The 16,972-nt window shown below is 41.5% G+C and overlaps 1 protein-coding gene across 3 annotated transcripts in view; it reads left to right on the top strand.

Moving 5' to 3' along the window:
- The window catches only part of tmem245 (transmembrane protein 245), a 120,326-nt gene that overhangs the window by 80,859 nt on the left and 22,495 nt on the right, over nucleotides 1-16,972 (top strand). For 2 of the 3 annotated variants that reach the window (XM_043690057.2, XM_043690056.2), the window contains 2 exons: nucleotides 9,951-10,051; nucleotides 11,398-11,572. The exons of the other annotated variant lie outside the window; for it this stretch is intronic. In XM_043690057.2, the coding sequence (XP_043545992.2) occupies nucleotides 9,951-10,051; nucleotides 11,398-11,572 (276 nt within the window). The remainder of the gene's footprint in view (nucleotides 1-9,950; nucleotides 10,052-11,397; nucleotides 11,573-16,972) is intronic. 3 annotated transcript variants of the gene reach the window in all.

The following is a 16,972-nucleotide window of genomic DNA, read 5'->3' as shown; positions in this document are numbered from 1 at the left end:
TTCAGTGCAATCATATACTTCCTGAATTTTGAATTCAGCTGCCTGAGGAAGGAGCGTGGGCTCTGAATGCTTGCAGTTTCAAATAAACCTGTTGGACTATAACTCAGTGTTATGTGATTTTTTTCATTGTCCACCCCAGTCCAACTCTGACACCTCCATATCATGGCTAGCATCTGTGGAGGCTGAAACAGAGTCAACGTTTCATGTCCAACTTGAACTTTCTTTGATACTGACGAAGACAAGAAAAATTGTTTTTATGCTATCAATAAAGAGTGAAAGACAAAAAAGTGGTACAAATGGTGAGTGTGCTCTAAGCAAAAGGCAACGGGAGTGTTGTTGGTAATGCAGAAGTATAATCAATGAAGAATAAGTATTAATAGCAGAAAATAGGTCGGATTTGCTGAGCGCAAACCCATTTAAATTATAAATTGGGGGTTTGGGGAGAGAATGCAATCAAAATGGAGGACAGAGTATATGGTTTGAAGTTATTGAACTGAATGTTGTCCTTGAAGGCTTTAAAGTGCCTAAGTGGGAAATGAGTTGCAATTCTTCCAGTTTACCTTCGACTTTGTTAGAATACAATAGCAGACCAAGGACAGAAGTATTACCTGGAGAGAAAGATGGTGAACTGACATGGTAAGCAACTGGAAGGTCAGGGTCATTCCTGTGGACAGAGGGGAAGTGGTCTGTAAAGTGATCAGTCAGTCAGTGTTTAATCTTGCCAGTGTAGAGGAGACCACATTTGGAGCATTGAATACAATTGAATAGATTGAAAGGAATGCAAATAAATCACTGCTTCACCTCAAGATTTGTTTGGAGCTTTGGATAGCTAGGAGAATGCAACATCAGTCTTGAAATTGAAATGAGCAAAACTCTCCAAATTTTAGGCTTTAATGCTGCTTGGAGCACCCTTGCATTCAAAATTCACAGTAAAATTTGAAGTTAGTCACCTTTTCTGTCTCCCTGTACAGGTTGGCATTTTAAACCTCCGAAATGACCATCGAGAACATAAATCCCATTGTGACAGTTATCTTTTGACAATTTTGTTGCTAAATACAGTGTAGAATTTCGGTCCCCCAGTGGGAGCAAGACAAATACATACCACACAAAATAAAACAATTTTCACCGTGAGAGCCGGTAAGTTCTTGTCATTTTAGTGCCCTAACAAACATTCTGCTAAGCTGCATAAGTGCACAACTGTGCAACAATCAGAAATGTATTGTGCACGCATTACATATAAGAAGGTTCCCTTGAAGGTGTAGACATGGTCAGGTATCAAACCGAAAGAGACCAAAAATAAAGCATGTTGGCCACATGCCCCAGTTCAAGAAAATAATCACCTAATCTTAAGTAGGTTCAAGAAAATTATTCTGTGGAAAATAGTCAATGTGATATTAAGCTTGCTAACATATTCAAACATGGTAAACAAAATCAGTTTAAGTATTTGCCAGGTCTCAAAACACATTTTCATTACAGTTTGTGAAATATACAATCCTGCAGATGCCCACAATCCTTTCACCCTCAAAAACTAATTTCTATCCTTTGAATAGATTCCCTTTCATAGAAGAAAGAGCTTTAAGAAGCCATTGACCTGTAATCTTTTTTAATGGAACAAAAGTTTAAGATTGTGAACCATTGGCAAGTTGAAATCCAGATATTTTAGTTTGCCTATGCTGTGGCAGGCAGTTCCACTTGAGATAGAAGGACTGGTGGGAATAACACAGCACTACAGACTCAACAACTTACAATAAATTTTGGGAGGATTTTTCCTTTCAATGATAATGAACAAAGATCATTTTTAATGCATTCTTAAGTATATGAACTCTACATTTGAACATTTACATTTGTTATTCTTGGCACTGGAATTTTTTTAAAAGACATAACTGGAGCCTCCTGTTTCTCAGGTCACTGAATGTGTTATCACATTGCTCTTGTCCTTCTAGTTGGTAAAAGTCATGAGTTTGGAAGGTACTATTGAAGAAGCTGTGGTGAGTTGCTGCATGCATCTTATAGATGGTATGCATTGCTGCCAGTGGTGCATCAGTGGTGGAAGGAATTTGTCGTGAATTAGGTGGAAGACATGCTAGTCAAGTAGGTTTGTTTGTCTTGGAGCTGCCAGCGTTATTGGCACTACATTCATCCAGACAAGTAGAGAGTGTTATATCACACTTCTAATTTGTACCTTGTAGATGGTGGACAGGCTTTAGGAAGTTAGGAGGTGAGCTACTTGCTGCAGAATTCCCAGCCTCTGATCTGCTCTGATAGCCACAGTTGTTTATACTGCTGGTCCAGTTCAGTTTCTTGTCAGTCATAGCCTCAGGATGTTGACAGTGGAGGATTCTGTGATTGTAACATCATTGAATGCTGAAGGAAGCTGTTTAGATTCTCTCGTGTGGTCATTGCCTGGTACATGTATGATGTGAATGTCACTTCTCGGGTATCAGTCAATATCTGGATATTGTCCATGTCTTGCTGCTTTTGAACACATAACCGTAGATTCTGAGGAATCACAAATGGTATTGAGCATTATGCAATAATCAGTGAAAAATCCTATTTCTGACCTTGCGGAGAGAAGATCATCACAGCTGAAAATTGTTGAGCCTAAGGCACTATCCTGAGAATAATGGACGACTTGTGGTGCAGTGATAGTGTCCTTACCTCTGAGCCAGGGTATTCAGGTTCGGGTCTCACCTGCTTCAGAAGCATATAATAGCATCTCCGAACAGAAAGAAAGTATCCACCTGAGAATCTCCTGCAATGATATTACAGAACTGAATGATTGACCTCCAACAGCCACAGCAGTCTTTGTTCTAGCTAACTCTCCAACCTGTGAAGAATCTTCTGCCCTAATTCTTGATGCTATACTGGGTCATGTGCTGCATTAGTCTCTTTCTTCACCTCTGGAGTTAAGCTTTATTGTCCATGCTTGGACTAAGACCATCATGAAGTCAGGAGCTGAGTGGCACTTGAGCAGATCCCAACATGAGTGTCAGTTGTCAGTTTGTTGCTGTGCAAGCTCACTCAATAGCACTGCTAACACCCAACAGTTGTTTTGCTTATGATTCGGAGTAGATTGATGGAGTGATAATTGACCTGATTGGACTTGGCCGGCTTATTGCGGCAAGGATATATGTAGACAATTTTCCACATTGCCAGGGGAATGTTTGTAGTATAGCTGTGCTGGAATGGCTTGGCTTGCATCACAGCTCATTTTGAAACAGTTGCTAGGATGTTAACAGGACCCATAGCCATACAGTGTTTTGTGCCTTTAGCTATATCATGATATAGCATGGAGTGAATCAAATTGGCTGTATACTGTTACTTGTAATGCTCAGGAGGAGGCAACATTTGATTATCCAATTGGCACTTCTGCCCTAAGATGGTTGCAAGTGTCACTGACCCATAGCAACAGCAGTGTGTAGCATCTATAAGATGCATTGCAGCAAGTTGACAACCCTCCTTTGACAATGTCTTCAGAATCTGAGACTTGCATAATCTAGACAGATGAGGTAGTTGATGCATGGGAGTTTTGCCAACTGCAAGTTTCTCTGCCCAAGTTCATGCTGACCTGAAATTATATTGTCACTCCCCACTGCCTCTGGATCAAAAATCCGATAATTCCATAACACAATGGTGAATATACCTACTTCAAATGTACTGCAGCAGTTCAAGAAGGCAACTCAGCACTGCATTCTGAAGAACGTTTGGAGCTGGCGAACAAATACTAGTCTTGCTAGTGACAGTAATGTACATGTGGGGAATAAAAAGAAATATGCCTTTTGAGAGGTTTGTTTGAATGAATTATAAAGTTGAGTCTTTGCTAATAGGAGGCATGAAAGCAAATTTAAGTTCACAGGGAGCGGGTGATTATGCTGCAAGTATAGTGCTGTTACTGAGGCTGTCTGATTATGCTAAGTTATTTTCAGTAAGTAGTTTAAACTGCAAAATTTACTCAGTTTACTGGAATGTGCTCATCTCTGAGATCCAAATGAATTCCTAGGAGGAGGTATTAGAAAGGCTCTTGTAGAGATCTCATTAGGCTCTGTTAGCAAGGATTTGATGAGCTGAAATTTCTATTTTGACTTTTTATTGTGTTTTTGCTGAGTGTTGGTAGTGAAATTGGTTTGGACTGTGCAGAAGTTTTAGTCTGAGACACTGATCATGAACCTGCAAACCAGCTGGGTATATTGTGTGCAAACTACCAATGTTGATTGAAAGAATTTAAATAGATTATCACTCACTTTTTTAAAAGTGAGAAGTCAGCATAGTGAGAATAGTGACTTTAGCCTGAATTGGAATAGGATTCAGAAGGATATTTGATTTAGTTTATTATTTGTGTTACAGTCTGGTTTGGCAGGACTCTGAAAACTTGTAAGCGAGCAGACTTCCATGTTGTAGGAATTTCTGGAAATTTGCTGTTGAAGTTTCCCATTTTCAACTGAACAGGAGTAGAAACTGAACAGAGAAAAAAAATGACCATTTAAGGTACATGACTGGAAATTCTAATGCCATTTATATCCTGGCCCATTTTCCTGAGGATAGGGAAGTGAGCAGGCCCTGGAATCAGCCTGCTGCAATTAAGGAGCTAACTGTCATTGTGGGTTCTTAAAGAATTTTTGTCCAATATGTCATTTAATATTGAGTGATATAGCTGCAGCTTAACTTTCTGCTATTAGGCAAGCTACATGGAAGTAGGAAGATTTTTAAAAGGCTAGTAAAATTTCTTTTAGGGTTTCTTGAGCTTAACCCTTTACTAGTCAAGGGAAGGGCCAGAATTTTAAAAATTGTCAGTTCATTAGGTTGTCACACTCCTTGTATCACAGTGGCATTGATCAGTGGATGTGGCTGTTTGGGATCCCCCTGAGCACCCAGAAGGCTGAGGCTGAAAATGATGCTGCATCTATCTTTTGAAGATGAGAAACAGCAGTCTGAACAAGAAATAGAGTATGAGGCATCAGGAGACCATGCAAGAGGGAAGAGAGTCATACCTGGCACAGGAAGATGGTTGTGGTTATTAGAGATCAGTCATCTCAGCTGCAGGACATCTCTGCAGGAGTTCCTCAGGGTAATGTCAGTGGTCCATACATTTTCAGTTATATCATTACTGACCTTCCCTCAATCATAAGAATAGAAGTAGGAATGTTCACTGCACAATGTTTAGCACTATTTGCAACTCCTCAGACTGTTCAAATGAAACAGGATCTGGGCAATACCCAGGCTTGGGTTGACAAATTGCAAGTAATAATTGCACCACAGAAATGTTTGGCAATCACCATCTCCAGTAAGAGACAATCTAACCACTGTCAACATTGAGGGTAACTGTTAACCATAAACTCAACTGAACTTGCCACGTAAACTCAGTGGTTACAAGAGCAAGTCAGATGTTAGGAATACTTCGATTACTTAGTGTGGAAACAGGCCCTGCGGCCCAACAAGTCCACATCGACCCACCGAGACCCATTCCCCCACATTTTACCCCTTCACCTAACACTACGGGCAATTTAGCATGGCCAATTCACCTAACCTGCACATTTTTGGACTGTGGGAGGAAACCGGAGCATCCGGAGGAAACCCACGCAGACGCTGGGTGAATGTGCAAACTCCACAGACAGTTACCTGAGGCAGGAATTGAACCCGGGTCTCTGGCACTGTGAGGCAACAGTGCTAACCACTGTTAGCCCATATCCACAGCATCCTGAAGCTATTAATGGGAAGAATATTGTACAGCAATTCCATACCAGTGAGAAATTAGTTGAAGTAGGTAATGCTAATATTGTGATGTGCTGTCCATAGTGTCAGTCTAAAGGGTATAAAAATGAAGAGCTTTTAGATAAGGAGGAAGATCATCTGGAGATAAATTTGTATTGTAACTGATAACCTAGGAAGATCCTGCACAAAGGTTGAGTCATACAGCCATCACTTGGAATCTTGACTCAAATAATTCCGTAATGCAGGAGGATCCAGCACTTTGTGGTGAAAGAGAAATCTCTAGATTTTGCAGCTTGGAATGTCAGAACATGCATGGATAATCTCATGTTTAGTGGCCATCTGGAAAGAAGAACGGCAGTTTTATTACGTGAACTGTCAAGACTCCAAATTGACATCACTGCCCTCCTGAGGAGGGGTAGCTGCAGCCACATATGGCAGGGGGGGTGGTAACCTGAGCTATATACCGGTGGTGAGAGTTGATGGAGATGAGGCAATAGCAAGAGGTAGCGCAGCCAGTGGGAAGAAATTTCCTGGGAAAGAACCAAGGGATCGGTTAAAGTGCGTTGGCTTTAATGCAAGGAGTATCAGGAATAAAAGTGATGAGCTTAGAGCCTGGATCAGTACCTGGTACTATGATTTTGTGGCCATAACAGAGACGTGGGTTTCTCAGGGGCAGGAATGGTTACTGGATGTTCCAGGGTTTAGAACATTTAAAAAGAATAGAAAAGGGGGGAAAAAGAGGAGGGGGGAAAAAAGAGGAGGGGTGTAGCACTGCTAATCAGAGAGGATATCACCGCTACAGAAGTTACCATTGTCGAGGAGGGTCTGCCAACTGAGTCAGTATGGGTGGAAATTAGGAACAGTAAGGGAGCAGTCACCTCATTAGGGGTTTACTACAGGCCCCCCAATAGCAGCAGGGAGATTTAAGAAAGCATAGATCGCAGATTTTGGAAAAGAGTGAATGTAGTAGGGTTGTTGTAATGGGTGACTTTAACTTTCCCAATATTGATTGGAACCTCCTTCGAGCAGATGGTTTAGAAGGAGCTGTTTTCGTATGGTGTGTTCAGGCGGATTTCCTAACTCAGTACATTGACAGGCCGACGAGGGGACTTGGTGCTCAGCAATGAGCCGGGGCAGGTGTCAGATCTTGCGGTGGGAGAGCATTTTGGTGATAGTGACGACAACTGCCTCACATTCTACATAGCTATGGAGAAGGAAAGAAGCAGGCACAATGGGAGGATATTTAATTGGGGAAAAGGAAACTATGATGCTGTCAGACATGAGTTGGGAAGCATGGACTGGGAGCAATTGTTCCATGGAAAGGGCACTATAGTCATGTGGAGACTGTGTTTAAGGAACAGTTGTTGCGAGTGATGCGTAAATGTGTTCCTCTGAGACCAGGATAAGATAAAGGAACCTTGGATGATGAGAGCGGATGAGCTTCTCGTCAAAAGAAAGAAGGCAGCTTACGTAAGGTGGAGGAAGCAAGGGTCTTGCTCAGCTCTAGAGGATTACAGGCAGGCAAGGAAGGAGCTGAAAAATGGTCTGAGGAGAGCCAGTATAAATAAAAACTTTCTGAGAAAAATGAGATGTTTTTGGTCTTTTAGTGTAGTATGCAGAACTGTTTTTGCAATCCATAACTAGATCTGGATCAATTTGATACTCATGTTTTTCATGAGTAGGTAATAGTTATACAATTGCATACTTAACTTGATGTCTCCTTCACCACTTTTCTGATGCTTAAGAGAAAGAGAATAGGATGGTAATTGGCCTGATTAATTCATAATGGTTTTGCTTAGAGAACATGAGATTTTTCCATGTCTTTCCATATGTACATTTGTCATAGCTATATGTTGGGCTAGTGGTGAGGGTGAGTTGGCAGCTAGTTAAGTATGCAGGGTTTCAACACTGTCAGACTGTTTGCTGTGTCTTAGGTGTTTGGATTTTTTTTAATGATACATATAGTATGACATTAAAAAGTATGACAATAACCTATCCAGTATGTTTTTAAATGTTGACATGGTTCTACTTCAACCTTTAGCTGCTGGAATTAATTTAATTCTTTGATAAGTATGTTTTATTCTTGGTCTTAAATCATTTGCTTATAAATTGGCATTTATGATCCTTGGGCCTAGCTACCTCAATCACTCAAACAGTGGCTTCTAACATTTTACATTCTTGCATAACTTTATACACCTCTATCAAGTCACTTTTTTTTGTCCAAATGAACATCCCATCACTGTTGTACTAGCCTACCTACAAGGACTTGTGGATAAGCAAGGCCTTGATTTGAAAGCAGTCATCTCTGTTAGCTCAATTGGCTGGATGGCTGGTGACAGTGCGATGCCAACAGTACTAGTTCTTCTAGCTCAGGCCACTCAATCTCACATGAGGCCTGGCGACCCACTGGTTAAACTTACCATCACATGCCTTTCTCTAATGAGAGGAGCTGCCTGTTATCATCTGGGACTATGGCAACTTTAGCTTTTTAACAACTTTCATTTCTTGAGAATCTCAGGACTGTTGATCTTGGAACCAAGCAAATCTCAACATTTTTCAGTTGTTTTACTTAATTGTAGTGCTTCTTCAGATGGACTATGTTGAGTCATCATTGCTATCTTTTCTAAGTTGATTGAGACTCCAAACTTTTCTGCAGGCATTGAAAATATACATTGACTTGACTGGAGGCCCAGCTGAATACACCATGAAAAGCTTAATCAGAAAACAGTTTGTATATCAAAACATACCTAATTTTGGACCTTGTTTTTAATCTAGAAAAATTCAAGAACAAATATAAAATAGTTTGTTGATTCTGGTATCTGACAAACATGTGGTTCATACAGATTTTACCAATAAATGTGTGAATATATTGGATAGCACGCAACTAATTAAGTATATGTAAGTACTTTTTATTGAAAAGCTTTTGAGCACTTGCAGCATGTTGGTTGAGCAACCACTCATTTATCATTAATGTTAACTGCCCTAAACAAAACCAAATAATCTATTACGTATTTGTCTTTTGGAGAAAGAAAAGTTTTACATAACTTAAACATACTGCCCAGACAAACTGATTTCAATTACAGCTAATGAAAAAATACAAGAACTAACTGACATTACACTCTAGCTTTTTCAATGTTTAGCTCATTTGAATCATTTACCATTTGATTTTGCATGGGTGTTGTCAAGATCTTGAAACTTTGTCTGGAAACATAGCTGACGTACATGTGAATAAAGCTTCTGTAGGATTTAGAGAGCACCTTTAAGTGCCCATAGTGCAAAATTTCAAATCAAGCATTGTCAGTTATGACATACCTTCATGTGCATAATCCATTGAAAACAGAAGGATATAATCATACACTTACCCGCATTTGCTTTGCCATGAAAATGAGCATATCTGAGGATAAAGCAGAGAGATCTGGAAGGAGTTGTCGATACTTCAATATGATTTGACAATTAATTGACTGTGGATAGTTGAGCAGAAGCTTGAATTTGGTGCGGAGTATGGCATTAAATAGCCCTAGAAAAATTGAGTCAATGGAGATCCGGGGAAAATATTCCACTGGTTGGAGTTATACCCAACACTAAGAAAGGTATGTGCTTCTTGGAGGTCAACCATCCAAATTCAAGGAAATCACTGCAAGAGTTCCTTGGGGTAGTTACCTCGGTCCAGCCATCTTCAGCTCCTCCATAATGAGAATTGGAGTGAGGATGTTTGCTGATGATTGCACAATGTTCAGCATCACTTGCAGCTCCTCAGATACTGAAGCAGTCCCTATCCATACACAGCAAGACCTGAACACTATTTAGGTTTAGGCTTATAAATGTCAAGCAATGTTCACATCACACAAGTATCAAACAATGATCATCTCCGAGAGAATTTTATCATCACCCCTTGATAATACAACTACATTACCATCACTGATTCTGCCACATTATGAACACTCTGGGGGTTACTATCGACCAGAAACTGAACTGGACCAACTGTAAAAATACTGTGATTACAAGAGCAGATCAGAGGCTATGAATTCTGTGGCATGTAACTCATCACCTGCTTCTAAAAAGTGTTTCCACTACCTTAAAGGCAGGAGTATGATAGAGTACTCTCTCTGGCCTGGGTGAGTGCAGCTCTAACAATACTTAAGCTTGGTACCGACTACAACAAAGCAGTTGTGGCATATCTTAACACACAAGTAACATTGCTACAAAAAGAATGACTTGCAATTTATCTGTTTCCATTCAAGTGGTGTGTTTGATGCATCCCTGAAGATGGCTGCTTTCTATGGGCTTTACACCTGGTTGACACACACTATATTTGGAATCAATATTGTCTTCATTCCTTCAGGTACTGGTTATAGACGTTATTCATATATAACATACAATTTCAAATACAGATTACTAGTTATGTTGTAATTCAGCCATAATTTCTTTTCTGTTCTGGTACAGACTTTAGGAATGCATTGTTTTAGAATTTAACGACCCAGCATCATTAAGAGACTTTTCAGTGTACCCAGTCTTTTAATAGCTGCTTTTCGTTATTCTGCATTTTAACGAAAATATTTGACGAACAGCCAAGGCAGGCCATCTGTACATCTGACTCTGCCTCCTCACTATTTCTAGAGTTGCCTAGTACAAGTCACATTTTCACCCCACTCCCTGATAACCAAACTTTGACTTCACGGCACATTCCCTGAGGTTGGCTCTGTAGTACTGGGATTTATTCTGACTCTGCACTCCTAAATCAGCAGCAAGGATCCTGGCCCAAGTCTTTGTACTTCTGACTAGATTGGAGTGCTTGGCCCCCATGAGTAAATCAGCTGGGTTTTTACACTTCGCAGCAGTTGTCACAGTTATTTTCCTCAGTACCAACTTGCATATTACCAGATTTATTAAATTTAATTTCTGACTTGTCTCATTATTTTTGTGATCCCAGCAGTGTTCACTTTAAAACTTGCCTGTTTACACCACTTGTTTGTTTTCCTTTTATGATCCCTTTATTTTTTTTTGATGTAGCAGTACATATGCAATGTTTTATCACAGAACCAAGCCTTTGTGAACCCAATCCTGGTTGCTGTATGGCTGGTGCAGCTTTGTGATATCATTTGTTGCAAGTCCAAAGTATCTTGACAAATTAGGCAAATTATGTTCATTTAGTTTCCATTTAAGATGAGATTTTATAGATGGGGAGGATGGACAATTGTTAAAAGATCTTTCTTTGGATCAGTTTTAATTTGTGTCTTCAGGTCAGCACTGATATGATGTCAAAATTGAAAATAACTGAACTGTTGCTTTGAAACTGAAACTGATGTCCGCCTATTGGTGTCCTGTATAGCTATACAAATAGCCGAACCACTGTCAAGAATGATAACATTATGAAGGTGGGCTTAGGGATGTTGATTGCATCTGGTGGAGGTCTAACTAACCCCAAATTTTAGTGAGACACCCAGTGAGGATCTGATATCTGATAAACCTAGAAAAGGTTTCAAGATCGTGAGGTAGTCTTAAGTCTTGCTAAAGGCACAAACTAAGATTTGGTTTGGCTTTCTCAAAAGGAGCGTGTGTTTAGGGGCAAGAAATTGACTTAAGACAACCAGCTGTTACAGCTAAACAAAAGATGAACATTCATTTAGGTTGCAACTTAGTGATAAAGTGATCCTTGCTGTAAACATTATTTGTCGTTTTCTTTCTCAGCTCTAGCAGCCACACTTGGAGCTGTCCCTTTTCTGGGAACCTATTGGGCTGCTATGCCAGCAGTGATAGACCTCTGGCTGACACAAGGAGAGAACTTTATGGCCATCCTCCTCCTAGTTTGCCATTTACTACCAACCTACTTTGTGGATACTGCTATTTATTCTGATATTTCTGGGTGAGTGTCACATTAATTTTGACTGTTTTTATTTTTGAACTTTTGAAATTGACTTTAAATCCTTTATCAGAGGTGAGAAGGGAGGTGTGGGGCTGGTGTTGCACCTCTCGCGGAAAGGTACCAAGTTGGTGGACAGTGCAGAGTTGACTAGGGCATCACAAAGTGAAGCGGACGGGTTGGGAAGGAAATATCTTTTTGATGGTGGGGTCCGATTGTAGATGGCAGAAATGTCGGAGGGTGATGCATTGAATTCTGAGGTTGAGGTGGTATGTGAGGACTAAGGGGACTCTATCCTTGTTGGGAGGAGGGGGTGGATTTGATGGCAGAAGTGCAGGAGATGGAGGAGTTGCAGTTGAGGACATCCTTAATTTACTGAGGAGGGGAAACTATGGTCCCTAAGATAGGGGGTTATCTGGGATGTCCTGAAGTCAAATGACTCATCCTGGGACCAGATGCGCTGGAGGGGGAGGAATTGGGAGTGTGGGATAGCAGTTTTGAAGAAAGGTGGGTGAGAGAAGGTGTAGTCGAGATAGCTGTGGGAGTCAGTGGGTTTGAAATGGATAGATTATCATTTGTTAGGGGCCAGAACCAGACTAAGGCTCATAATGCTCGAGATGTCTTCCCACCGATGTTGTACACCTATGAAGCAAGACTCCTGTACTGAAATCCTCTGTGATATAAGCTACCATACTGGGTTTGCCTACTGAATTGCTTGCTGCACTTGTGTGTTAGCTTTCAGTGACTTCTGAACAGGGAGACCTAGGGTCTTTTGGATGTGAACACTTTTCAGTCTCTCACTATTTAAGAAATACCCTTCACTGCTTTTTTCTCCTACCAAAGTGGATAACATCATACTTATCCACATTATAGTCAATCTACCAAACTCTTGTTTAATCTCTCAGCCTGAGCCTCCTTGAATACTCCTTAAAACTCTTTCCCACCAAGTTTTGTATTATCTGCAAACTTGGAAATATAAAATTGACTCCCACATTCAAATGGTGGATCTGGAATTTGAACAGCTGGTACTCTCGCGTTGATCCTTGCAGTGCCACACTGGTTGCAGCCTGCCAACCTGGGAATTCCCCATTTAGTCCAAAGTTAAAAATCACACAACACCAGGTTATAGTCCAACAGGTTTAATTGGAAGCACACTAGCTTTTGGAGCGACGCTCCTTCATCAGGTGATCCATCACCTGATGAAGGAGCGTTGCTCTGAAAGCTAGTGTGCTTCCAATTAAACCTGTTGGACTATAACCTGGTGTTGTGTGATTTTTAACTTTGTACACCCCAGACCAACACCGGCATCTCCAAACCATTTAGTCCAGCACTTTGTTTCTGCCTGCAAACCAAACACCAATCCATATTAGTAAAATACCCTGAAATCCATGTGCTTCAATTTTGTTTACTAACTTCCTGTGTGAGACATATCAAAAGCCTTCTGCAAATCCAAGTACTCAGCATCCACCTGACCCCTTTATTAACACTGCTAGTGACCACTCAAAAAAAAACTCAGGTGTTTCAAATATTACTTCCTCTTCATTCATTCATTTTAGTTCTGTCCAAACAAATCCCGTTTTCAAAGAACACAAAGCTGGATGAACTGTGAAGAGGGTGTAGAGTTGCTTCAGTGTGATTTGCGCAAATTGAGTGAGTGAGCAAGTGCATGGCAGATGAAGTGCAATGTGGCTAAATGTGAGGTTATTCACATGTACGAATGGCCCAATCCTGTTCCTAGTTTCTATGTTTCTAAATAGGCAATTATTTTCTAAATCTAAAGTAATCATATTGTTTATAATTAGATTGGTGGCAAAAAAAAACAGGAAGGCAGACTGAATGGTGATAGAATGGAAAAGAGGGAGGTGAAATGAGAGCTGGGTGTCCTTTTACATGAATAAGCATGCAGGTGCTGCAGGTAGTGAGAAAGGCAAATAGTATGTTGACCTTCAGAGCAAGAGGATTTGTGTGCAGAAGCAGGGGTGTCCTACTGCAATTGTACAGGCCCTTGGTGAAACCACACCTGGGGTGTTTATACAGTTTTGGCCTCTTGTTTAAGGAAGGATATTCTGGCTATGGGGAGGAGAGTACAGCAAAGGTTTACCAGACCAGTTCATGGGATGGCAGGACTGACCTAGAAAGGGAGCCTAGATTAGTTAGAATTGTAGTCACTAAAGTTTGAAGGGTGATCTCAAAGAAACCTATAAAATTGTAACAGGACTAGATGCTGGATGTAAGTCTGCTTGCTGAGCCGGAAGATTTGTTTTCAGAAATTTTGTCACCATACTAGGTAACGTCATCAGTGACCCTCTGGTGAAGAACTGGTGGTATGGCCTGCTTTTTATTTACGTGTTTAGGTTTCTTAGGGCTGGCAATGTAATCTTCTGTGGTGAAGTAGTTTCCTGTTCTTTTTCTCAGTGTGTGGTAAACTGGATCCAAGATAATGTGTTTGTTGGTAAAGTTCCAGTTGGAATGCCATGTTTCTAGGAATTTTCATGCGTGTCTCTGTTTGGCTTGTCCAAGGATGGATGTTTGTCACAGTTGAAATGGTGTCCTTCCTCATCTGTATGTAAAGATACTAGTGAGAGTGGGTCATGTCTTTTTGTGGCTAGTTGATGTTCATTTATCATGGTGACTAGTTTTCTGCTTATTTGTCCAATGTGGTGTTTGTTGCAGTTCTTGCAAGGTATTTTGTAAATGACATTAGTTTTGCTTGTTGTCTGGATAGGGCTTTCAAGTTCATTAGTTTATGATTAGATTAGGTTAGATTCCCTACAGTGTGGAAACAGGCCCGTCGGCCCAACCAGTTCACACTGACCCTCTGAAGAGTAACCCACCCAGACTCATTTTCCCTATGACTAATGCACCTAATACTATGAGCGATTTAGCATGGCCAATTCACCTGACATGCACATCTTGGGAGGAAACCAGAGCGCTCTGAGGAAACCCACACAGACATGGGGAGAACGTGCAAACTCCACACACACAGTCGCCCGATCGAACCTGTGACCCTGGTGCTGTGAGGCAGCAGTGCTAACCACTGAGCCACTGTGCTGCCCCGTTAGCTGCTGTTTTAGTGTGTTGGTGTGTTTGTGGGCTACCATGATGCCAAGAGGTCTGAGTGGAGTCTCTGTATCATGAGTAATGTTATCAAATTAACTTTAAGCATGTCCAACCAGTTTAAATGGGCATCCACAATGACCAGGACCATTCAGTCCATGAAAGGACCGGCATAGTCAACATGCGGCTGAATCCAGGGTTTTCCTAGCCATTCCAGCAATTGTGTGTGTGGTTTGGGGCGGGGGGGGGGAAATTGGCAGTTTTTGTCCTTGTTGGCACTCTGAGTACTGCCCCACCAACACAGCTATGTCAGCATCGAATTCTGGCCACCAGACCTATCTTTTTGCGAGCGTCTTCTTCATGGGAACCCCTGGATGACCCTGGTGGAGGTCAGCTAGTATGTGGCAGCATCCTTTACTTGGGATTATCATCCTTGCTCCCTCATAGTAATATGCCATCTTTTAAGGTGATCTGGTGTCACTGGCTCTAGAAATGTTCCATTCCTGATTGCGATGGTCTTTCTGTTCTCTTTCACCCCACCTACCAATTACCACAAGCTGTTTTAGTTTAGCTAGGACAGATTTTGTTTCTAGCGAATGCAGTGGCATCCAGGAAGTTTAAAACCAAAATGCTCTCTTCTGAGGTTGGCATCACCAGTGGAGTATGTGCCAGTGGGAGGTGAATCAAGGCATTCACATCAGCCACTTGGCTTCCTGGACTGTGTTGTAACATGTTCAAACTGAGAATAAGGGCTCAGTGTGCAATTGTACAGGAAGCTATGGGTGGCATCGCCTTGTCTTTTTTCAGTAGCCCTAGCAAGGGTTTGTGATCTGTGATTATCACAAATTTCCATCTACAAATGTGCTGGTGGAACTTCCTCACACCAAAGATGACTGCCAAACCTTCCTTCTCTATCTGGGCACGTTTGCGTTTGGCATCAGCCAAAGTCTGGGAAGCATACACTATCAGGCGTTCCTCTCCATTGGATTACCAGTGAGCCAACAATACTCCAATACTGTACAGAGCTGGAAATGTGTTGCTGGAAAAGCACAGCAGGTCAGGCAGCATCCAGGGAACAGGAGAATCAACGTTTCGGGCATAAGCCCTTCAGCCTTTCCTGAAGAAGGGCTTATGCCCGAAACGTCGATTCTCCTGTTCCTGGATGCTGCCTGACCTGCTGCGCTTTTCCAGCAACACATTTCCAGCTCTGATCTCCAGCATCTGCAGACCTCACTTTCTCCTCCAATACTGTACAGAAAGACATCGCGTGTCAGCACTACTACTCACTCCAGATTGTAATGGACTAACACCTTAAATGACGAGATGCTCTTTCACTTCCCTAAAGGGTACTTCTTGGCTGCACAACCATTTCCAAGGCTGTCCCTTTTTCAGTAGCGGTTTAAGGGTGCCAAGATGGAGGCCAGGTTATGTATGAATTTTCTGTAATAATTCACTACCTCAAAGAATGACCTAAGCTCTGGTGCAGGCATGGGAACCAGGGCTCCTTTGATCACCCTCACTTGCTTTTCCAACAAGTGTAACCTGATTTTTGTCGCCTCTGTAACACAAGGAGGTAACTTGGGGTACCTGGGCCACACATTTTTCCATTCTAAGGCATACACCTGCCTGGGAAAAATGTTTAAGCACTATGGTATTCTCTGTTATCAGCACATCATCTAGATAAATGACAACCTGGGGTAGCCCTTTGTAAAATGTTCTCCTTGGTCCGCAGAAAAAGGGCGCAGGCTGATGATACCCCAAACGGCAGTCTTATATATTGGTATGCAGAGGAACCTCGATTATCCGGTATTCGATTAACCAAATTCCAGATGATCCAAACAAGATCGCAATTCCAGATTATCCAAACAAGATAACTATGTTATCCAGCATTCGATTATCCAGCATTCAATTAACCAAGCGAAATACTCTCTGCCCATGTCCTACGGATAATCGAGGTTCCTCTGTAAAGCCTTATGAGTCTTAATTATATCATAGGTCTGGGACTCCTCATCCAGTTGTAATTGCAGGTAGACCTGGGTCATGCCCAGCTTTGTAAAGGACAACTCTCCTCACCACCAACATTGCATACAAGTCCTCTATGCAAGGAATTGCATATTTATCCAGCTGCGAGAAGCGATTTACCATTTGCTTAAAATCCCCACAAAGGCAAACAGTTGTCAGGCTCCATAATTGGTACGATCGGTGTTGCCCATTCTGCAAACTGGCTTGATTCCTTTGCTCTCCATTCTCTTGATTTCCGCATCTACTTTTGCCTGCAAGGGAAACGGCACCAGGCAGGCCTTGCAAAATTGCTTCCTGGTCAACAAGTAAAGTGGCTTTGGCCCC

The sequence above is a fragment of the Chiloscyllium plagiosum genome, unplaced genomic scaffold (genome assembly GCF_037043375.1).
Source record: "Chiloscyllium plagiosum isolate Xiang-an unplaced genomic scaffold, Cpla_swu_hap1 HiC_scaffold_5, whole genome shotgun sequence".
Classification (NCBI taxonomy): domain Eukaryota; kingdom Metazoa; phylum Chordata; class Chondrichthyes; order Orectolobiformes; family Hemiscylliidae; genus Chiloscyllium; species Chiloscyllium plagiosum.
This window is presented reverse-complemented; position numbering and strand designations above follow the sequence as displayed.